The following is a 23699-nucleotide window of genomic DNA, read 5'->3' as shown; positions in this document are numbered from 1 at the left end:
GCTTTCTCTTCATGCCTAGTGTCACTTCCTAAGTCCATTCATCACACACAGCTGTACTGACCTTTCTGAAACACAAATCTGACCATATCATTCCTTTACTTAAATTACATTCCCTGACACTTCCAACAGGACATAAAAAGCTGTCTATGGAAGTTCCCATGGTGGCTCAGCGGAAACGAATCTGACTAGCATCCATGAGGATGCAGGTTCAATCCCTGGCCTCACTCAGTGGGTTAAGGATCCGGCATTGCCATGGTGTAAATCACAGACGTGGCTCAGATCCTGCGTTGCTGGTGGTGTAGGCCAATGGCTATAGCTCTGATTTGACCCCTAGCCTGGGTCCTTTACATGCTGTGGAAGTGGCCACAAAAAGACAAAAAAAAAAAAAAAAAAAAAAAAGCTGTCAGTGATTTTGCCCCTTCCTCTCTGTAATGGTTTATTGCTTGATATTTTCAGAACTGCCTTCTCTTTCATTTTGAGAACTGCTTCCCTGATTCTAAACATGTGATTATTGGAAAAATACCAATTAAAGTAGCCTTTCCTTTATTTTTCCAATATGGGAGTGGGCTTGTACCCAGGTTGTTCCTATTGAAGTTCATCCCTAGAATTTTCTAAATGGAAACTAGGAGAAATGCTTCCTTTTTTTTTTTTTTTTTTTTTTTGACTCTTTGTCAGGCTGAGAATTTTGAAATACTGAGTCTAGAGAACAGAAGGATGAGCAGAATGAAAGACTCCTCATGGCACTAAGCCCTGACTTCTGATCCTTGAGATTCTCAGAGTCCCCCAAGTCTCTCTGCAGCTCTTCCTTTAATTTTTTCAGCCAAGATTTCTGCCAGTAAGCCCCCTTTCCCGCTTAAACTAGTTGGAGTTGGGTTCCTGTCACTTTCCAGAAAGAGTCCTGAAAAATTTCTCTGCAGCCTCCCTTTGTGCCATGTCCTACTTTTCAATTTTCTGCTCTAATAATTGCATCTAGTTCCCCTGCATCTGTCAGACAGTCACGATTCCCTGCCTCTTCTCAGTTTCCCCTCCCTGGAGCTGTAACTAAGCAATGGGCTCATGTGTCTATGGCACAGAAAGTCACATTGTCTGTGGGTGTTTGCAGCAAAGTAAGAATTTATTGCAGGACACTGAGCAAGGAGTAGGAGACAAGCCTCAGATCTACTCTAGCTTGGTCTCTGAGTGAAGGGCTTTTAAAGAGGAAGAACAAAGAAGCTGGAGTTAATCATTATTTTGTGACATTTCTTAATCACAGTTTCTGGAGTCAGGTTGCCTGTGGTTTAGGAGTCTCTGATGTGGTAATCCACAACCTGGGGAGGTCTGTTAGCTCATTTTGCCCTGGAGGAACAACCTGAGGCTGTACAGTAAAGATGTTGTTGACAATAGCCATTTTAGTCATCTGACTAGTTGATTAGTGCTGAGTTAGCACAAGATTGAGGGCAGAGGGGACAAACAAAAAAGAGAATAAAGTTTTGGAGAAAGAGGGAATTCCCATCGTGGCTCAGTAGTTAATGAATCTGACTAGTGAACCATGAGTTTTCGGGTTCGATCCCTGGCCTCACTCAGTGGGTTAAGGATCCGGGGTTGCCATGAGCTGTGGTGTAGGTTGCAGACGCGGCTCGGATTCCGCATTGTTGTGGCTGTGGCACATGCCGTCGGCTACAGCTCCAATTAGACCCCTAGCCTGGGAACCTTCATATGCCACAGGTGCAGCCGTAAAAGGACAAAAAGACAAAAAAAAAAGTTCTGAAAAAAAAGTTCTGGAGAAAGAGGTTAGTCATAAACTTGGCAGAGGAACTCAGTTTCAGAGCTTCCTTAACACCTTTATCATTCTGCTCATTCTTGCTGTACTGGGAAGAGATCAAAAGTCAGGCCCTGGTCTTTGTCAATCCCAGTGAGTTTAAGGAAAGTGGAGAGGATAAATCCTGTGGTAGAGGGCCAAAGGCACCACAGAGCCTCCAGTGATCATTCCTGTAGCTGCCATCAGTTAGCATCGCTGATCCGCATCTCACCTGTTAACCATTAGGAGCAGAATAGACTGCCGGTGGTCTCCCCAGGTTGTAATCTCGCAGCCCTGGAAGTTTAGCCAGGCTGGAGGAGATTGCAATGATCCAATACAGAGAGAGAGTTTGGCACTTCTACCTCTATTGTCCATATCCTTTAGCTTTCCATTTAGACATTCTTTTTTTGTTTGGGTTTTTTTTTTTTTTTTTTTTTGCTTTTTAGGATCGCACCTACAGCATATGGAAGTTCACTATCTTCACTATCTAAGGGTCAAATCAGAGTTACAGCTGCCAGCCACAGCCACAGCCACAGCCATTCAGGATCCAAGTCAGATCTGAGACCTACACCACAGCTCACGCCACTGCCAGATCCTTAGCCCAGTGAGCAAGGCCAGGGATCGAACTCACATCCTCATGGATACTAGTCAGGCTTGTTACCACTGAACCACAACAGGAACTTCCTAGACATTCTTATATCATCTAGAGAGTATTTGTTCTATGGCTTCCTGGGTCCTACCACATATAGATTCTTATATAATCTAGATACAGTGTGGGCACTTGGATTTTTAAAAGCTCCCCAGGTTATTCTTCTTTTTTGTCTTTTTTGAGCTTTAGGGCTGCACCCGTGGCATATGGAGGTTCCCAGGCTAGGGGTCTAATCAGAGCTGTAGCCGCCAGCCTACACCACAGCCACAGCAATGCCAGATCCTTAACCCACTGAGCAAGGCCAGGGATCGAACCTGCAACCTCATGGTTCCTAGTTGGATTCGTTGCTGCTGCGCCACAACGGGGAACTCCTCCCCAGGTTATTATGCATAGCCACAGTTAAGAACCGCTGCCCTGAGATGCCTCATCAATCTGAACCTGTTTTCATGGATAAGCAGTCTGACTCTTACCATAAATTTCTGCAATGAAAAGATAGGCAATGACGGCTCTAAGGCAGGGTTTTCATCCAGAAAATGAGTTGGAAGTATTACTTCTTTTTTTTGGAAGAATTTGTGAAGGATTGATGTCAATTTTTTGAATATTTGGTAGAATTCACCAATGAAGCCATCGGGGCTTGGTTTTGTGGAAAGTTTTTTTTTTTTTTAATTATTACTCTAATCTTTGTTATAGGTCTATTTAGGTTTTCTATTTATTCACAAGTCCATTTTGATTATTTGCATTTTTCTAGGAATTTTTCCATCTCATTTAGGTGGTCTAATTTGTTGGCATACACATTTTAATAGTATCACCTATAATCCTTTTTATTTCTGTAAGGTTGATAGTAATATACCCTCTTTTATTCCTAATTTTAATAATTTGAGTTTTCTTTTTTTTGTTTGTTTGTTTTTCTTGGTTAATCTAGCTCAAAGCTGACTAGTTGTGCTGTAGGGGTTTTTTTGTTTGTTTGTTTGGGGGGTTTTGTTTGTTTGTTTGTCTTTTTAGGGCCCCACTCTCAGAATATGGAAATTCCCAGACTAAGTGTAGCTAGGGCTCGAATTGGAGCTATAGCTGCCGGCTACACCACAGCCACAGCCACAGCAGATCCAAGCCGTGCCTGCGACCTATACCATAGCTCACAGCAACACTGGATCCTTAACCTACTGAGCAAGGCCAGGGTTTGAACCTGTGTCCTCATGGATACTAGTTGGGTTTGTTAGAACTGAGCCACGACGGGACCTCCCTGTGTTGTTTTTTTGGTTAATGAATCAACTTTGTTTTGTTGATTTTTCTCTTACTATTTTTCTGTTTTTTATTTGATTAATTCCTGCTCTAATCTTTATTATTTCTTTCCTTCTACTTGCTTTGGTTTAATTTGCTCTTCTTTATTGAGGTTTGTTTTTGTTTTTTTGTTTGTTTGTTTTGCTGCATCTGTGACATATGGAAGTTCCCAGGCCAGCAATCAAATCTGAGCTGCAGCTGCAACCTACACCACAGCTGCAGCAACCCTGGATCCTTAACCTACTGAGCAGAGCCAGGGATCAAACCCTCATCCTCATGGATACTAGTCAGGTTCGTTATTGCTAAGCCACAATGGGAACTCCTCCTTTGGACTTTAAATGTTAAATACTTATAGCTATAAATTCCCATCTGAGCACTGCTTTTATTGCTTGTCATAGTTTTAACATGTTGTGTGAAGTACTGTTTGTATTGGAAAGGCAGAATAAATGCTTACTTCCATTTATTTTTAATTTTTAGAAATAATGAGTAGTTTCCCCTGGTATACCAGTTAAGAATGATTGACTTTCAGTTCCAAAGTTATCCTTTTTGCCTGCTCTATGAAATGGACTTGGCCCCTTTAAATATTTATCCATTACCAGCTGGTAGGTATTAAGCAAGTCGGTAGAGGGCAACAGAGAGATATTGCAGGAGGAAAAGGTTTCATTTCAGGCTTCCAGTGTTTTGGTTGTGCAGACTTCTGTTCTGTGGCTTCTTCAGTGTATGGTGGCTAGCAGCTGGAAACTTCTCCTAGCACACTCCGACTCCACCTACCCCCCCACCCCCACCCCCGGCCCCACGCCAAGTGGTTTGTAAAGTGCCTCTCATGAGACACCGCCCCATGACTGGCTTTCCCCAGCACCATACAAGGTAGATTTCTGGCACATTCCACCAGTGCAGCATCACAGCAGTTTCCCTCTCACCTAGGGAGCCATAGACATACCCCCTCTAATGAAGTCTGCACCTCTGTTCTGGGGTGATTGTCACTGGACACTTTACCTCAATGGTTCAGGAAGTGGCTCTTCCTTCTATTGCTAATAGAGTTCTCTTTTACTTTATTAGCCAATTCCTTTTTTACTCCAATCCCCTGTTAAAGTTAGTCCATAAATAAAGTGTTTCCTGTTCAAATTACTCTGGTTCAACCCCCTGAATATGGAGTTCCTGGGCCAGGAATCAGATCCACGCCACAGTTGCAACCAACGCTGCAGCAGCAGCAACACTGAATCCTTAACCCACGTGCCAGGCTAGGGATCAAACCCACATCCCTGTGCTCCAGAGACACGGCTGATCCTGTTGCATCACAGCAAGAACTCCTCTCCTAACTTTCTAAAGGTAACAATAAGAGTTTTTGCTTAATGAATTGATCTGTCAAAATTAAGAATTTATGTTTGATAAAAGATAAAATTAATAGAAGACAACTGAAATGTCTAAAACTGACAAGATACATAAATCTTGTATATCTACAACATACAAGAAATCATCAGCAAGAAAAAATGGGCAAAGGATGTGAATAAGTAATTTAAAAAGAGGAAACAATAGGGTTCTGTTTAATTGAGTTCAGTGTAATTAACTGAGTTTAGACTCAGTAATCAGAGAAACTCAAATTAACAAAACAATGAGATATCACATCACATCTTTGGTTTGGAAAAAAAACTGGAAGCTGGATAATGATTATATCTCAAAAATACCTTAGATCTGTCCTCTTCTCTCCATCATATTTGCTGCACCACAAGAGAACTACCCCCCACTTCTATTTTTGTTCCCCAACAATTCACTCTTCCCCTGAGAGCATGAGAAATCTTTAAGGGTAAATCAGATACTAAAGCTGGGTGTCTCTAAAACTGAGTTCCCTTACCGAGTTTATAATTAATCTATCCAAAACTTTATTCCCTTTCTTGTGTCCCCTCTGACTTCAAACCTGTGCTATCTGAACACTAATCAACCAGAGTCAGATGACCAAAACTGCTGTTGTCAGTAACATTATTAATGTACTAAAATTGCTATTATTAGATAGCATCATTAACATACAAACTCAGGACAAGATGAGTTCCCCAGCCATGAACCACCTGGTCAAAGACTTTTAAACCAGAGACAGCCTAACTCCTGAAACTACGATTAAGAAACCACACGAGGAGTTCCCATCGTGGCTCAGTGGTTAACGAATCCGACCAGGAACCATGAGGTTGTGGGTTCGATCCCTGGCCTTGCTCAGTGGGTTAAGGTTCTGGAGTGGCTGTGGTATAGGCTGGCAGCTATAGCTCCAATTAGACCCCTAGCCTGGGAACCTCCCTATGCCAATGCCACGGGTGCAGTCCTAGAAAAGACAGAAAAAAAAAAAAAAAGACAGAAAGAAATACCACATGGAGGTCCTGCTACGGCACAGTGGGTTAAGAATCCAACTGCAGTGGCTTGGGTTGATGCAGAGGTGCAAGTTAGATCACCAGCCCGGTGCAGTGGGTTAAAGTATCCAACATCGGTCACGCTGTAGCTCGGATTCAATCCTAGCCTGGGAGCTTCTTTATGCCTCAGGTATGGCCATAAAAAAAAAAAAAAAAAAAAAAAAAAAAAAAAGCCACAGAAATGTAACAAGACGATTTTTAAGCCCAGCCTCTTCCATCTTCTGCTTAAAAAGACAAAAAACAAAACAAAAAACCAAAAAATCCTGACTCAAAGACCAAGTTGGAGTGGATCAGAGGCTTGTCTCTCATTCCCTTGTTTGGCACTCTGCAATAAGAATTGATTGTACTTTTCTTCACCACAACCTGGCATCCATAGATTGGCTTTTCTTTGCATCTTTGCATCAGACAAGCAGCAGACTGTGTTCAGTTAGGTAACAATATCACTTCCTTCAAACTTTTTTAAAAATTTTATTTTATTTATTTTTTGGCTGCGCCTTTGGCATGAGGAATTCCTGGACCAGGGATCAAACTCGCGCCATAGTTGTAAGCTGTGGCAATAGGAGCTTCCTGCTTAGAACCTTTTACTAACTTCTTTTTTTTTTTTTTTTAAGTTAGTTTATTTTATTTTATTTTTATTATTATTTTTTTTTGTCTTTTTTGTTGTTGTTGTTGCTATTTCTTGGGCCGCTCCCTCGGCATATGGAGGTTCCCAGGCTAGGGGTTGAATCGGAGCTGTAGCCACCGGCCTACGCCAGAGCCACAGCAACGCGGGATCCGAGCCGCGTCTGCAACCTACACCACAGCTAACGGCAACGCCGGATCGTTAACCCACTGAGCAAGGGCAGGGACCGAACCCACAACCTCATGGTTCCTAGTCGGATTCGTTAACCACTGCGCCACGACGGGAACTCCCTTTTACTAACTTCTTAATGCTCTTGGAATAAGATCTATTATCACATCCTGCAGGTGATGCACGTGATCTTCTTTACCTACTTCTCCAATTTCATACTGTGCCAAGCTCCTGACTCACTGTTCACCAGCAAATATTTCCATAACTTGAACTTAAGCTATTTCCTTCTTCCTTAACATTTGCACATACTATTATCTCTAACTCTTCACGTAGCTTACCCATCTCATCTGTCCAATTCAAAGAAAGCTGGCCACATTTTCTGGAGCAGATCCTATAAAGTCTATATCACTGTTTATTTCTTTCACAATGCAAATTATTCATTTGTAAATATAAATTACTCAGTTTTAACTTTTCCCCCCTAGACAGTTCACTTCATGAGGGCAGGAAGCATATTTCTTTTTCACCATTAACCTCCTCCAGCACTTAAAAAGACAAAATATGCATTATAACGGAAGTTAATGAAGACTTGTGTTTTTGGGGAAACCTGCACCACTGAATTACTTTACAAATGCAGATGCTTCACACTTAAATCTTGTGTTCTTCTTGGTAATGCAACAGCAAAACACACAAACAAAAGAACTCCACACATTCACCTAACAGTTTGTACTTTAAAAATTATCAGTGTCTCCAAACCTTTCCCCTAACGTTCAGTGTCAATCTATATTTGTCACCGTGCCCGCTCAAGCCCTTTGTCATATCTAATAAACGACCTTTCGTTTTCTAAACTGATTTGTAAGAGCCGATATGTGTATCATCTTTTTATCGTCTTTTTGCAGATTATTTTTTCCCAGGCTGCTTTTTAAAATTTTATCATTTAACCAATATTTTATTAGTCTAGCGACCTTCTATCCTGAGTTCATGGAATTTAAATTTACAACACTTAAAGAACAAAAACTAGTTATCCCACTTTCATAATAATTCCTGTAGAATTAATTTTTCCCTCAATTTGTTACACAACTTTCAGAGCAAGTTAGATTCCAGGCTGCCTTTCCACTACTTGTTTTTATTTTAACCCTAAGTCAGAATTACTCTAGTAAGGCGGTGATGTCTGAGCTGACTCCGGAAAACCAGGTGAAGCCGGTTGGGTGGCGGAATAAAAGCGCACGGTAGCAGGAGAGCACAGCGAATCTCAAAAGGAAAACGATAGATTACGCAAGCCCCAGCACGCCTACCCTCCCGGGACCTAGTCACCCACAGCCACTAGTTTCTTCCTTCAGCCTTACGCCTGGTGCGTCTATCTGACGTCATGACGCACCACACAGTCTCCACAGGCCGCGCAAGCTCTGTGGCCGTCCACCGGGCGCGCGGATGCGAATATTCTCCCGGCGCCGGAAGTCCAGGGCACGTGACCGGGTGACAGCGCTTGCTGGGCTGCAGGGCTCGCCTCAGGTGTTGCGGCACGGGATGGCGGAGGCGCCTCCTGTCTCAGGTACTGTCCTGGCCCTCACGGGACTGGGCCCTTCGCGAGTAGCGGAAATTGGGTCAGTGACGAGTCCTAAGGCACTGGCCATTCGTATCGCGAGAGTGGCGCGTCCTAGGGTTGGGATAGTGGCTCGGAAGGGCCAAGCCACGCGCGTCTTGCATACAGATCTCTTAACCATCTTCCACCGTGTGGAGAAGCTCGGCAGCTGGTTTTCCTCAGAGAGCGGGGTTGTCCCAGGGCGTTGATGTGGGTATCCCGCTCTCTTCAGGGCTCATCTCGGCCTTCCTGGGGCAGCGGCCGCACGGATATCCGACAGGCGGGCGTCAGTCGGGTCACCGCCCTTGACGGTGGCGGGCTCTTGACGCGAGGCAGGTTTGCGCGCTGTACTTCAGGAGTACTCGTGTGTCCTGGGGCAGCACTGCGAGCGCGAGCGAAAGACCTGTGGTTTCCATTCTCACCCTGCCGCAGCTCACAGTGTGACTGGGTGTTTTCCTCATCTTTGAGTTAGGAGTAAATAAATCAACTGTTGCGAAGGTTCCCGCCGATACTGTAACCTGTTACTTCCTCTACTGGAATTGTCTCTGTGTGTGCAGGCAGCCGAATTTGTTATTAATATAACGGCTGTTAATGTAACACCCATTTCCACTTCCTTCAAGGTACGTTAGATCTTTGTTTTCCAAACTCTTTGGACAGTGACCGAAAAGGAGCGTTTTCCATCTTGACCTCAGTGCACACAGAACTAAATATGAAAGCGAACCGAAAGTTTCAGGAAGCAATAGTTTTCCTTACTATCTCTAATGCACTCTAATACATATTTCGTTTGAAAAAAATACTTGTCACAATCCACTATGTGATTTGATTTCCTGACCCACTGTTTCTGAGAAAGGGGGCAGCAATTTGCAACACGAGGTTTGTGAACAGTCATTAATTTAAGACTTAGTTCTGCTACCTACCAGCTGTTGGGGCACCAAAAAGAGTATATATGTATTTGTGTACTTGGTGGCAGGTAAAATGTATTTATTACTATGGGTCTTGGTCAAAAAAGTTGGATAACACACTGCATCTATGTACCCCTGTCCTGATACAGGTATTAAGTCATCTTGGAGGGGGTTCCTTTTTAGGCTGGTGTTTTGTTATTCTCCCACCCATTTTTTTCCTAGATCCTCTAAATTGGATTCATTAGTCTTCCTAACCTTAGACTCACTTCTGGCCCATTTCTACATCCTTCAGTGTTTGAAGCAGAATTGAGTGGGGCTAGTAGTGAGTCATAGTTTTGATATTTGGTGTTGTGTTCTAGGTTACAACCTCTGCCCCCATCTACTGAGGCAAAGTCCACTAGTCCAAAGACCTCCCCACTCTGTCTCCTGTGCCTTAGTTTGCTTTTGCCATGGTTCCAATTCCATATTATTTCAGCATCATCTCTAGCCCACACGTCCATCCCACTTAAGGTTTAGTTCTCTTACCTTTTGCAAGAGAACAGCAGCCCAGTCCAGGGGATATCTTTCTGCCCAGGGGCAGACTCTCCAGCACCAGCTTTGCCTCCGGACTCTCTAATCTACAGTTGTATTTCCCCTTACTCTGTTCCACCCACCTATTGGTCACCTACCATGGTGTTATGGATCTCGGGTACCTCTTGGCACTATGGCCAAGCCTTGGGGATGAGACATCCTATTTGTTGTGTAACTTCCAGCTACTTAAAGTATTGAAAAAATAAAGGTGTCTTTGATCTCTGTGTCCACTTTCCTTGTATGCCCTTTTCCCCTTCTTCATGTCCCTTAAGGGTCTTTCTGAGGGCTTTGCCTACTACCCCATGCCTGGTGGAACATACACTGTGTGTGAATAGATGGCTGCCCTGTGTAGATTCTCTAGCTGCATCAACTCCTTGCTGCTTAACATGAGAATGCCCTCTTCTCATCCTTTACCAGGCTATTCTGGACAACTTTACTGATGTTTTCTCTGCCCCTCTTACCACCGTCTTCAAGTAGGGCAGGACTACGCAACACCCACTTCGTCTAAGCTTTCCCATTCTCCCTTTAAGTTATCTCTTATGTTTCTGGCACACCTTCTGAATTCGTCTGATCCTCTTGCCATTTTGTCAGGTCCTCCACATCATCCCCAGAATTCTGAAAGTTTTCAAGACAAATCATGGATTGAATGAGAGGTTACCCTGTGACCTTTATGGTCTCGCCTTTGTGAAAGTTTTCAAGACAAATCATGGATTGAATGAGAGGTTACCCTGTGACCTTTATGGTCTCGATCAGTTCTTAAATACACGTTTCTATGGTACCTGCTACCCAACCTCTGGCAATGGACCGTGGTGTAAGAGTGTCATCTCCAGGGCCATATAGCCTGGGGTGGAATCCTGAATCTACTTTGGAATACTCCTGTGGCCTTGGTCAAGCTGCTTACCCTCTCCTGGTCTCATTTTTCTCATGAGGAATGTAGGGGTTAAATGACGTGTGCACAGTGCTTAGAATCATGCCTGGCACGTGTTAAGTACCTAATTAATGTTAGGGTTTTTTTTTTTTTTTTTTGTCTTTTGTCTTTTGTCTTTTTTGTTGTTGTTGTTATTACTGCTATTTCTTGGGCCGCTCCCGCGGCATATGGAGGTTCCCAGGCTAGGGGTTGAATCGGAGCTGTAGCCACCGGCCTATGCCAGAGCCACAGCAACGCAGGATCCGAGCCGCCTCTGCAACCTACACCACAGCTCACGGCAACGCCGGATCGTTAACCCACTGAGCAAGGGCAGGGACCGAACCCGCAACCTCATGGTTCCTAGTCGGATTCGTTAACCACTGCGCCATGACGGGAACTCCAGGGTTTATTATTAAATCTAAAACCCGCAGGCTGTGCAGCACACCCATTTGTGGCCAGGTCTGTGTTTTGGATAGTCTATAGTCCTAACAGCAGTAACAAAGCACTGTTTTAACCCCTTTATACATGTTACTAGGCTTGCTTTAATCTTCATAGCAACCCTTTGGTGTAGGTACTCTTACTATCTTCATTACTAGGATTAGGTAACTTGCATGAAGACACAGTAAATGATGGGCAGGGATTTAAACCCGTCTTCCAGGCCCTATTGATTCATAGAATATTCTGTGTGCTACATAGTTCTGACTTTGCTACAAACTGGTTTCTTAGCCTTAGGCAAATTATTTCCTCTTTGAACTTAAGAGACTGGGTTGACTTTAAAAAAAGTATGTTGCAGGTAGAAAATGAGTAGGTTGAAGGGGTATATGCTCAATTTTTGAGACTCTGAGATTCTGGGCATGTTACAGAGGTTGGGTATGGAAACCCCAAGGTCTCTTCCTGGGGGAAGACATGGGATGTACTCATCCTGCTAAGTACTGTCTATAGGAAATCTTACTTAAATTCCACAATGATCCTTTGAAATAGTGTTGTCACCTTTTGACATGGACGGGGAAACTAAGGCTAAAAGCAATCAGGTGATATCCTTAAGCTCATGTCATAAGTTGGAGGGCTAGACTTTAAACTGATTGTGACTGAATCCAAAGCTTGTTTACTTAATATTACACAATGAAAGACCACATGAACCTTGCTGATTGATATCTCACCCCTGAACTGTTTGCTGACCTTACATTTCTTTTTTTTTTTTTTTTTTTGTCTTTTTGCCATTTCTAGGGCCGCTCCTGCGGCATATGGAGGTTCCCAGGCTAGGGGTCAAATCGGAGCTGTAGCCCGCCGGCCTACGCCAGAGCCACAGCAATGCAGGATCCGAGCTGCGTCTGCAACCTACGCCACAGCTCACGGCAATGCCGGATCGTTAACCCACTGAGCAAGGACAGGGATCGAACCCGCAACCTCATAGTTCCTAGTCGGATTCGTTAACCACTGTGCCACGACGGGAACTCCCTACATTTCTTAGTAAAATAAATATATTTATAAATAATGCCTGATGGCCCAGGTGGGCAGATTTACTTAGCAGTTGAGCAAAGGTGTTGTTAAGGCTGCTGAATGTGGGATGATGAATCAGTCATCCACAAGCACCTTGAAACCACCACTTCACAGGACACATACGTCCTGTGTAGAGATGGTTTTAAACAAAGTCCATAGGAAAATAACTTTAAATATGGCCTACAGTCTCTAGGGATGCATGGGTGACCAATTAATTTCTTTACTTGAATGTCTGTTTCTTTTGTCTTAGGTACTTTTAAATTTAATACAGATGCTGCTGAGTTCATTCCTCAAGAGAGAAAAAATTCTGGTCTAAACAGTGGGAGTCAAAGGAGACTAGATTCTAATAGGATTGGTAGAAGAAATTACAGTTCACCACCTCCCTGCCACCTTTCTAGGCAAGTTCCTTATGATGACATTTCTGCTCTTCATCAGCACAGTTATCATCCTTCAGGAAGCAAACCTAAGAATCAACAGACTTCTTTCCAATCCTCTGCTTCTAATAAATCACTCAAGAGCCATGGCCTTCAGAATCACCCTTGGCAGAAATTGAAGAGTGAAAAGCAGCACATCAGAGTTAAGAGAGCACAGAGTCTCATTGACCAGACCTCAGAAGCAGCTGGGTTAGAAAGCGTGGCCAAGTCCGAGAGTGGGACCAACCTCAGAGAGCACAGCCCGTCTGAGAGTGAGAAGGAAATTGTCGGTGCAGACCCCAGAGGAGCAAAACCCAAAAAAGCAACCCAGTTTGTATACAGCTATGGTAGAGGACCAAAAGTCAAGGGGAAGCTCAAAAGTGAGTGGGGTAACAGATTGACTCCAAAACCTGAGGATGCAGGATCTGAAAACACCAAACCTGTGGGGGTTATCCAGCCTGATTCTTCGGATACATCCTCTAGAAAAGGAATAGTGGATGGCTCTGGGGCCAGACGCAGCGAGCAGAAAAGATACCTACAGAAGAGGCCTCCCTGGGAAGTGGAGGGGGCCAGGCCACGACCAGGCAGGAATCCACCAAAACAGGAGGGCCAACGACATACAAACATAGGATTCAGAAACAACACGGCCTCCATTCCAAAAGATAATCTTAATGAAAGACCAGCAAAATCTGCCTGTGACAGTGAGAACTTGGCAGTCATCAACAAGTCTTCCAGAAGGGTTGACCTAGAGAAATGTGCCGTAAGGAGGCAGGATCCTCAGGTAACATCTTTCCCCCGAGGCAAACAGAACCACCTGCTGAAGAATGTGGAAACACACACAGGTAAATCTACCTAGATGGGTGGAAATGTTTTCTTTTGTTTTTTCAAATTTTAATTTCTGAGTAGGTAATAAATTCACACAATTTGGAAACCAGCAAGTGTAAAAAGGTACACAGTAAAAAGTACCCTTCTGTCCTTGTTCATCATCTGTGTGGGTCCTGCCACTACCTGCTCCCCTCTCTAATAGGTAACCACTTACTTAGTTTTTATATGTCATGAGCAAATACAAATAAGGAATTTTTTTCTTAAAAAATAAGGATTCAGTAAAGGTTTTACTTACTTATTTTGTCCTTTTAGCCACACTCATGGCATATGGAAGTTTCCACGCTAGGGGTTGAATTGGCACCACACCTGCTGGCCTACACCACAGCTCATGGCAGTGGTGGCTCCCTGACTTACTGAGTGAGCCCAAGAATCGAACCCACATCCTTATGGATACTCGTCAGATTCGTTTCTGCTGTGCCACAATGGGAACTCTCACTTTTTTAAAATTTTTTATTTTTTAGGGCCAAACCTGTGGCATATGGAAGTTCCCAGGCTAGGGATCAAATCAGAGCTGCAGCTGCTGGCCTACACCACAGACATGCGGGATCCTTAACCCACTGAGCCGGGCCAGGAATCAAACCTTTGTCCTCATGGATACTAGTCGTTACCGCTGAGCCACAACAGGAACTCCTACTTATTTATTTTCGGCTGTGGTGTGCAGTGGCTTGATGTGGGATCTCAGGTCCCACACCAGGGATTGAACCCATGCTGCAGCGGTGAAAAAGCGCCAAGTCTTAAACCCCTAGAAAACCAGGGAACTGCCAGTAAGAGTTTTAAAAAATGCAGGTATGAGTGGTATAGATGTTTGGCTACAGGATGTTTTTTTGGAGTTGTGAAAGCACAGGTAGGGGATGGTGACACTGCCTGTCCTGGTTCCGCCCTGCATTATCTCTTATCTCCTCATCTGCAAGAATTCCTAGCTAATCTCACCATCTCCAGTTTCTCTTTTTTAGTTCACCTCTTACATCAGCATCAGAAAGCGATCTTTCTAAACACATGTTGAATTGTGTCACTCCCCTGCTTAATTCTGTTCACTTTTTCTCATCACCTACAGATTCTGGCTTCTGCCTTACCTGACAGCTTTATCTTTTGCTGCCTCATTCTCCACATCATTTTATTCTCTGGACTCTATACTGTTATCTTTCCATGATGTTGCGCATGGCTCCTTCTATCCACACTGTCTTGCTCCCACAGCCTGTGGAAGTTCTTGGGCCAGGGATGGAACCAGAGCCACAGCAATGACCCAAGCCACAGCAGTGACAATATCGAATCCTTAACCCACTGAGCTACCAGGGAACTCCTGTCTACAGTGTCTACTACTCAGCTCACTGGTGAATTCTTACTTTTTTTTGGTCTTTTTAGGGCTGCACCCGAGGCATATGGAAGTTTCCAGGCTAGGGGTCAAATCAGAGCTGTAGCCACTGGTCTACACCGCAGCCACAGCAACAGCAACTCAGGATCCAAGCCACGTCTGTGACCTATACCACAGCTCACAGCAACTCCAGATCTTTAACCCACTCTGTGAGGCCAGGGATCGAACCTGTGTCCTCATGGATACTAGTCATATTCATTTTCACTGAGCCGTGATGAGAACTCCAGATTCTTACTCATTTTTCAAAAGCTATAATTTAGTCATGTGTCCAGAAAACTTTTTTTCACCTCTACTAGCATTAAGCTTTTCCAGCCCTGTGATATGTTTTTTTCTTACATATATGCTTCTCTCATAGCACTTACCACTGGAAACTGTCATACGTTTGTATGTCAGTGCCCTCCATTAGTTTATATGCTCCTAGAAAGCAGAAATTATATCTTTCCTTTCATTTTCATGTCTCTATTGCTTTTAGAACACAATGGATATTCGGCTTTATTAGCCAGTACTTCCTTATATTGAATGGAAAACTTTTTTCCTAAAATACTTTCTGTCCCCTGGTTCAGATTCTGTCCTCTGGAGCTACACAGCAGCTAGTCTTTCTCCACACAGCCCACCCCCTGCCCCCCAGTTCATTGCAAATCATCTCTTTGCAGTATTTGAAGACACTTCTCATTTTGCCCTAAGTATATATTTTATCTGGGCTAAATAGCTTCATTTTGCCAGCTCTTCTTCATGGACCTTCGCCATTCTGGTCTTACTCCAGTTTAATGTGACATACAGCCTAATACATGGAGCCACCATCTGCTCAGGCCTACTTTTACTCTGGCTTGAGTTCTAGTTCTTATTCACTTCACCAGGCAGTCCTTTTTGGGACCTCAATTTGTGTGTGAACCAAGGCATTATTATACCAGAGTTGTTCTTGAATTCCCAAGTCTGGTTAATATTTTCCTGTTGCTTCATCACAGGTTACCACAAATGTAGTGGCTTAAGTAAGATAACACAACTTTACTATGTCACATTGTCTGTGAGTCAGGAGTCTGGGTACAGGTTAGCTGAGTTTTCTACTCAGGATCTCACAGGACTAAAATTTAGCCAAGGATGCAATTTCATCTGAGGTGTGGGGTCCTTTTTGATGCTCACTGGTTGTTGTTAGAATTTAGCTCCTTATGGATGTAGGATTGGGGTCCCCACTTTCTTGCTGGCCGTTGGATGGGAGTCACTCTCAGCTCCGAGGGGTCTCCCACAATTCTTTACCATGTGGCCCTCTTCCCAACATGGTAGTTTGCTTGTTTAAGACCTACAGGAAAGCATTTGCTCCAGATTCTTTACATCTCTCTGTTTTCTGTCTCTGATCACTAGACTGTTTTAAAAGGGCTCTCTTGAGTAGCTCAAGTCCACCCATACTCAGGGGGAGATTATACAGGCACCAGAGGGTGGGAATCTTGGAGGCCATCCTAGAGTTCTGCCTAACAAATCTCTCTTGGCCTCACATCCAGCATTTTCTTGGGAAAACATTCATATTTATTGAGTAAATGCTATGTGCAAGCACTGTTCTAGGTATTGGGAATACAGCACTAATGAGATTTACATTTTGGTGGGGAAGACAGAAAGCACTTAAATATTTAATGTCAAGTGGTGATAATAGCTAAAAAGAAAGTAGGTGAAGAGGACAAAGTACCAAGGGCACCAGTTTACATAGGTTGGTCTCTTTGATGAGGAGATGTTTGAACAAGAGACCAAAAGGAAGTGCAGAAGTGTACCTCTGGAGAAGAGTTTCAGGCAGAAGGAGAGGCAAGTATAGCATTGGGGTGGGCTCAGGGCATTGTAAGCAGTGAAGTGGTGGGTAGGAGAGGAGGTCAGGGAAATCACAGGGGCTGGCTCAAGGGAAGCTCTTAGAGCTAGTTCTGCTTAAGATGGCTCAGCGGAAGCATCCCACTAGCATCCATGAGGGCACGGGTTCCATCCCTGGCCTCACTCAATGGGTTAAGGATCCGGTATTGCCGTGAGCTGTGATGTAGGTTGCAGACACGGCTTGGATCCCGAATTGCTGTGGCTGTGGCATAGGCCAGCAGCTGTAGCTCCGATTTGACCCCTAGCCTGGGAACTTCCAGGTGCGGCCTGTGCTACAGGTGTGGCCCCCCACCAAAAAAAATAAAAAATGAAATGATCGCCCAGCCTGCTATGGAGAATAGGCCCTAACGAAGGAAGATTTAGATGGCCGTTTCAGTAATTCAGGTTGATAGAGACTTGGATTGAGGTCGTAGTGGTGGGAAAGGTAAGAATTGGTTAGACTTTGAATGTGTTTGGAGGGTAGAGCTGACAGGGTTTGCAGATACACTGGCTGTTGGATGCAGGAGGATGAGAGGAGTCGAGGATGAAGCCAGGGTGTTGTGTCTGAGTGGTGCAGAGACTAGAACTGCCACACATCAAAGTGGAAATGCCTGGGAGAGGAGAGTAATGTTAGTCATTCAAACTCTTTAGCTTAGAATAATTAATTGTAGATTTATAGAAAGGCTGCAAAGATTATATGGAGAATTCCCATGTGTCCTTCACCCAGCTTCTTCTAATGGAAAGCTTTCATCTTTTTTGTCAAAACTAAGAAATTAACACTGCTACTATGCTGTTAACTAAACTTCAGTCTTTATTTGATTCTAGTTTTTCCACTAATATCCTTTTTCTGCTTCAGGATCTAATCCAAGATACCACATTGCATTTAATTATCACGTGTCTCAGTCTCCTCTGATTTGTGACAATTTCTTTTTTTGTTTGTTTGTTTTTTGGTCTTTTTGTCTTCTTAGGGCCACACCTACAGCATATGCAAGTTCCCAGGCTATGCGTCCAATCAGAGCTGTAGCCACCGGCCTACGCTAGAGCCACAGCAACTTGGGATCTCAGCAGCTCACGGCAACACTAGATCCTTAACCCACTGAGGCCAGGGATCGAACCCGAGTCCTCATGGATGCTAGTTGGTTTGCTAGCCACTGAGCCGCGATGGGAACTCCTGTGACAATTTCTTAATCTTTCCTTCTTGAAAAAGGTATTTTGCGTATGTTTTGCTTGTCTCCTTATTCAGGAAAGATAAAGAATTTGGTTAAATTTGTTAGATTTGAGTTGCCTACTAGATTACCAAATAGACTTTTTTCTTTTCTTTTTAGGGCGGCACTCTTGGCATATGGAAATTCCCAGCTAGGGGGCAGATTGGAGCTACAGCTGCCAGCCTATACCACAGCCACAGCAACACAGGATCTGAGCTGTGTCTGCGACCTACACCACAGCTCATGGCCGCGCTGGATTTCTGACCCACTGAGTGAGGCCAGGGATCAGACCCTCATCCTCGTGGATACTAGTTGGGTTCATTTCCTGTGTGCCTCAATGGGAACTCCCCAAACAGATATTTTAAATAGAGAGTTGAATATGAAATTCAGGGATGAAATCTGGTCTAGAGATTTAAATTTGGAAATTATCAGTATGGAGATGGTGTTTAATGAACTAGAGGTCACCTAAGGTGTGAGTGTAGTTAGAGAAAAAAAGATTGAGGATGGAGCCTACCTAGGCCTGGATGGAAGATGGGCATTCAGTAAGGGACATGGAGAAGGAGTGGCAGCTGAATTAGGAAGTGAAATGTTCTAAATACCAAAGATTATTCCATGAGGAGGGAGTGATCAGTTGTTCTAAATGCTATTGCTGCAGAAGGAGAATTACATATTGACTGCTGGATTTGGCCATGTGAAGGTTATTAGTCTTAATAAGAGCACTTTTGGTGGAGCAGTGGAGATGAAAGCTTGATTAGAATGGAAAGAGAGGATCACCCCAAATATAAGTCTCCATGGCTATCAGGGGGCTTTGCTTCCTCTCACTGTGTACTGAGAGAACGTAGCACTGTCTGGTCCTCCCATACTGTCTGGATTCCTCATCCTCTGGTAACAAAATCCCCTGTATCCTTAATTGGTTTCTGCTGTGCTCCTGCTCTTAATCGCCCTATGACCTCTCCATTCACCATTTTCTTCACAGAGCCTGCTTTTTTTCCTTATCTCTCTTAGCTTAATTTCTGAAAGATGGGAAGGGCACATTCCTTTCCCAGTGGCATTTCTAAACTGTTATTCTACCTTTGTATCAAAATTCCTACTCTTTTAAAGCTTCTAAATGACCTTTTTTTTTTGTTTGTTTGTTTTTTAAAGGCCCACACTTGCAGCATATGGACGTCCTGGGCCAAGGATTGAATCTGAGCCACAGCTGCGACAATGCCAGATCCTTTAGCCCACTGTGTGGAGGAGGGGGCGGGGGGGGGGTGAAATCAAATCCATGCCTCCTCAGTTACCCGAGTGCCACAGCAGGAACTTCCTACGTGACCTTTTATTTCCATCACCTCCCATGTTTCCTTATCTTTGTCATCTGTTAGCCTCCAAATTCCCCAACGCCAGTCCTCATTTATTAATGTGTTTAGTCTGTTTCTTTTCTCTACCACGGTTGTTCTCAAGGTATAGTCCCAGACCAATAGCCGTCAGCAATACCAGGGAACTTGTTAGAAATACATTCACTAACAAGTCTGGGCCTCACCTCAGACTTACCAAACAGAAATTTTGGGAGTCATGCCCAGAAGTCTCTTAACAAGCCTCTGGGTGATTCTTATGCACATTTAGGTTTGAGAACTACTGATTTACTGTAAATTCTGCTGTTGTTGTGGGTGACTTCAGCGATCCGTAGGGGTTATGCCATCCTCAGGTTCTTTGATCTTGTCAACTGCAATGACCTTCACATTCATTCCACCTCCACACCACCACCAGTTCTGTCTGTCTCCTACCCTTCTTCATTCCCTCTTCAGTCTACGCCTTATCGTAGGTTGTTCGAAGTAGTATCCTTTCACCAAGACATTTGGCAGAATCCCAGCCCTGGACTGATGCTGCAGTTGAGCTGATCTGTCCCATCTGGGTGACAGAATGCCATTCCAGGAAATTGTATAACAGTACAGATTTGGTGCTGCTGCAAATTCACTCACCTTCTATGAGAAGCCTTCCTGATCACCCTGTTTAAATCTATAATCCTTCCCCAACTGCCAGCATTCTCTTTTCCTTCTCTGTTGCACTTATTACTATTTGATGATGCTACTTATTATTTATTTGCTTATTGGCTATCTTTCTCCACAAGATAATAAACTTCTTAAGGGCAGAAGATTTTTGTGTTTGTTCATTGTATATCCTTAGTGTCTAAAGAGTGCCTGGCACATAGTAAATGCCCAGTAAGTATTTTTGAATAGTGGTCTCCAACTTCAGGTGGCTTTCATCACCTCTAGTTTCCCCTTATGTGATCTTGGGTAGCTATCCTTCCCATTTTCACCAAAGACTACTCCAAACCTTCTCCACACTTATTCAGACCTTCCTAACATTCATTTCTCAGCCTCAGCGGACCTCCTTGCCTCCTGTTTCACTGAGAAAGGGTATAATTTTCTCAACCTTTTGCTCTCTAAACAACTCAGAGCCATCTGGGCCTGTTCTTTCTTTTCTTTTATTCTGAGAGCGCCTTTATTGCCTTCTACCAACCTTTTCATTTTCACACCTACCACTCCAAGCTCTCAGCCTGAAGCTCTTCTCGAGTCTGTCCTGCTCTCTTAAAAGAAAAAATTCCCTGTTATGTGACCTGCCAAGAATGTTTCTTTCCTTCCATTCAGTCTAATCAAGAGTCATCTGCTCTGTGCCTTTTCCCTGTTTTGATTCACTTCTCAGTCTTCTGCCAGCATCACCATCTTGACTCAGAGAGTTACTGGTAAGGTCATGAATGACACAGTCTTTATTATCCTGAACTTCCCTTTGAGTTTGACACAAAGGGATCTTTTCTGAAATATAACTTCCTTGACTCCTTTAGTACCTCAAACTTCTGGTCCTCCTTGTTCTGCTTGACTTGTTGCTGCTTGTGACTTCATGTTTCTCTTCCTCCACCTCGACCCTAAATGTTGGTGTTTCCTGGGGCTTTATCTCAGCCCTCTCTCTTAACTTGGTAGATCTCATTGGGAGATTACATCAGTTCTATACTTTCAGCTATTGCCTCTATGCTGTGCTGACTTGTAATCCTTTACTTCCAGTCGATAAGCACTGCCACAAGCCTTAGACTCACATAAATGAATGTGACGTCTGACATATGCTTCAGATTCAGCAAGACTATCTTGAATATGTTGACTATGCTTATGTTGTATAAGCTTTTAAAAAACAGCTGCCATAGTGTTCCCTGGTGGGCTAGCGTTTAAGGATTTGGCATTATCGCTGCTGTGGCTCCATTTTGATCCCTGGCCAGGGGACTTTCACATGCCATGGACACAGCCAACACACACACACACACACACACACACACACCTGCTTTACCTTCAAGAACGTAGCTTACTAAACTTGCTAAGGTAAATAACTTTTATTCCCACCATCCAGATATAATCAGCTTTAACTTTTTATTGTTAGAGAATTTTTCTTTTTTTTTTTTTTTTTTTTTTTTGTCTTTTTGCATTTTCTAGGGCTGCCTCTGTGGCATAAGGGGATTCCCAGGCTAGGGGTCTAATCGGAGCTGTACCCGCTAGCCTACCACAGCAATGTGGGATCTGAGCCGCATCTGCAACCTATACCACAGCTCACGGCAACGCTGGATCCTTAACCCACTGAGCAAAGCCAGGGATCAAACCCAAAATCTCATGGTTCCTAGTCAGATTCGTTAACCACTGAGCCACAACGGGAACTCCAAGAATTTGTCAATGCTCAGTTTTACATAGTTGAAATGATATAAATTATTTTTAAATTTTTATCCTTTTTGTTTATGATAATGTAATGGTTTCCTACTCAATCTTTGAAAACCCTTTTTTTTTTCCTTTTCAAGGCTGCACCTGTGGCATATTGAAATTCAGGGGCTAGGGGTTGAATCAAAGCAGCAGCTGCAGTCTGCACCACAGCTACAGTAACACCGATGTGAACTGCGTCTGTGACCTATGCCACAGCTTTCGGCAATCCTGGATTCTTAACCCACTGAGCTAGGTGAGGCCAGGGCTTGAAACCACATCCTCACAGATACTATGTCAGGTTCTTAACCTGCTGAGCCTCAATGGGAACTCTGAAAACCTTATTTTATTTTATTTATTTTTGTCTTTTTAGGGCCACACCTGAGGCATGTGGAAGTGCCCAGGCTAGGGGTCAAATTGAAGCTGCAGCTGCTGGCTTATACCACAGCCACAGCAACATGGGATCTGAGCTGCATCTGCAGCTTACACCACAGCTCACAGCAATGCCAGATCCTTAACCCACCAAGTGAGGCTAGGAATTGAACCCACATCCTTATGGATATTAGATTCGTTACTGGTGAGCCACGACAAGAACTCTGAAAACGTTATTTTAAGTTAATATGTAATGTGCCATAGATATACATTAATATTTAAACAATCTCCCATTTGTTTTATTTATTCTTTTTTTTTTGCTGATATATTTTAAAGTAAATTCCAGATATCAGTTTATTTCACTTTCATATGCTTTTTAGTATACATCTATTTTTTTCTTTTCTTTTTAGGGCTGCACCCACGACATAGGGAAGTTCCCAGGTTAGGGGTGGAATTGGAACATAGCTGCTGGCCTACACCACAGCCACAGCCACACAGGATCCAAGCCATGTCTGCGACACCTCACAGCAATGCTGGATCCTTAACCCACTGAGCAAGGCCAGGGATCAAACCTGCGTCCTCATGGATACTAGTTGGGTTCATTACTGCTGAGCCACATGGAAATTCCAGTGTATATCTATTTTTAAACATGGCCATTTTCTTACATAATCATGTTGCCATTATTATGCTTATCAAAATTAGTGATAATTCCTTGAAATCATCTAGATCTGCTCAGTCCACAATTGAATTTCCTCGTTTGCTTCAAAAATGTCTTTTTACATTTGGATTTTTCAAATCACAGTTGCTTTTGGTTGTTTGGAGTTTTGTTTTATTTTTTATTACATTTTATTGGAGTATAGTTGTCTTACAAAGTTGTGTTCATTTTAGGTGTACAGCAAAGTAAATCAGTTATACATATACTGATATCCATTATCTGTTAGTATATCAGTTATCCTTAGGAATCTGCCTGCCAGTTTAGGGCTAGAAAGGAGGCCATTGTCATCCCGGAGTAGTAACCTAAGGAAAGAGGAATCACAGGTGAGGACCAGGCGGTGACAAAGCCTTTGTAAGGCTTTCACAGGCATGTGATGTAGGAACCATTGGCAAGTTCTGAGCAGAAGAGTGCGTCATCTCATTTACATTTTGACGGGCTCCCTCTGGCTGCTGTGGTGAGAATAGACTGAAGTGGGCAAGGGCAGAAGTAGGAAGACCATTTAGGAGGTGATTGTAGTAATAACAGGTGAGTAAATAGTGGCTTAGACCAGAGTGTTAGCAGCAGAGGTGGGATTCTGAATATATCTCAAAGGTAGAGCAAGCAGGATTTGCCGACATATTGAACATGGAATGAGAGAGATGGCCTTTGGAATGGGTTTAGCAATAATTTGTAGGCTGTTTAAAGTTGACACCTGTCACCATGTAACTAAATATGTGTGCATCCTGGTGGTCAAATTTCACTGTGACTGGACTTAGAAACATCACAATAATTATTTATTTGTTTGCTTTTTAGAGCCGCACCCATGTCATATGGAGATTCCCAGGCTAGGGGTTGAATTGGAGC

The 23699-nt window shown here is 43.5% G+C and overlaps 1 protein-coding gene across 1 annotated transcript in view; it reads left to right on the top strand.

Annotated features, from left to right (window-relative positions):
- NFX1 (nuclear transcription factor, X-box binding 1) overlaps window positions 8247–23699 on the top strand; it is a 74360-nt gene continuing 58907 nt past the window's right edge. The window contains 2 exon segments of the mRNA XM_021064702.1: window positions 8247–8439; window positions 12599–13603. Of these exon segments, the coding sequence (XP_020920361.1) occupies window positions 8319–8439; window positions 12599–13603 (1126 nt within the window). The 5' untranslated portion in view covers window positions 8247–8318.

This window comes from Sus scrofa, chromosome 10 (genome assembly GCF_000003025.6).
Source record: "Sus scrofa isolate TJ Tabasco breed Duroc chromosome 10, Sscrofa11.1, whole genome shotgun sequence".
Taxonomy (NCBI): domain Eukaryota; kingdom Metazoa; phylum Chordata; class Mammalia; order Artiodactyla; family Suidae; genus Sus; species Sus scrofa.
Note: the sequence above shows the minus strand (reverse complement) of the source record. Positions and strands in the feature narration are given on the sequence as shown.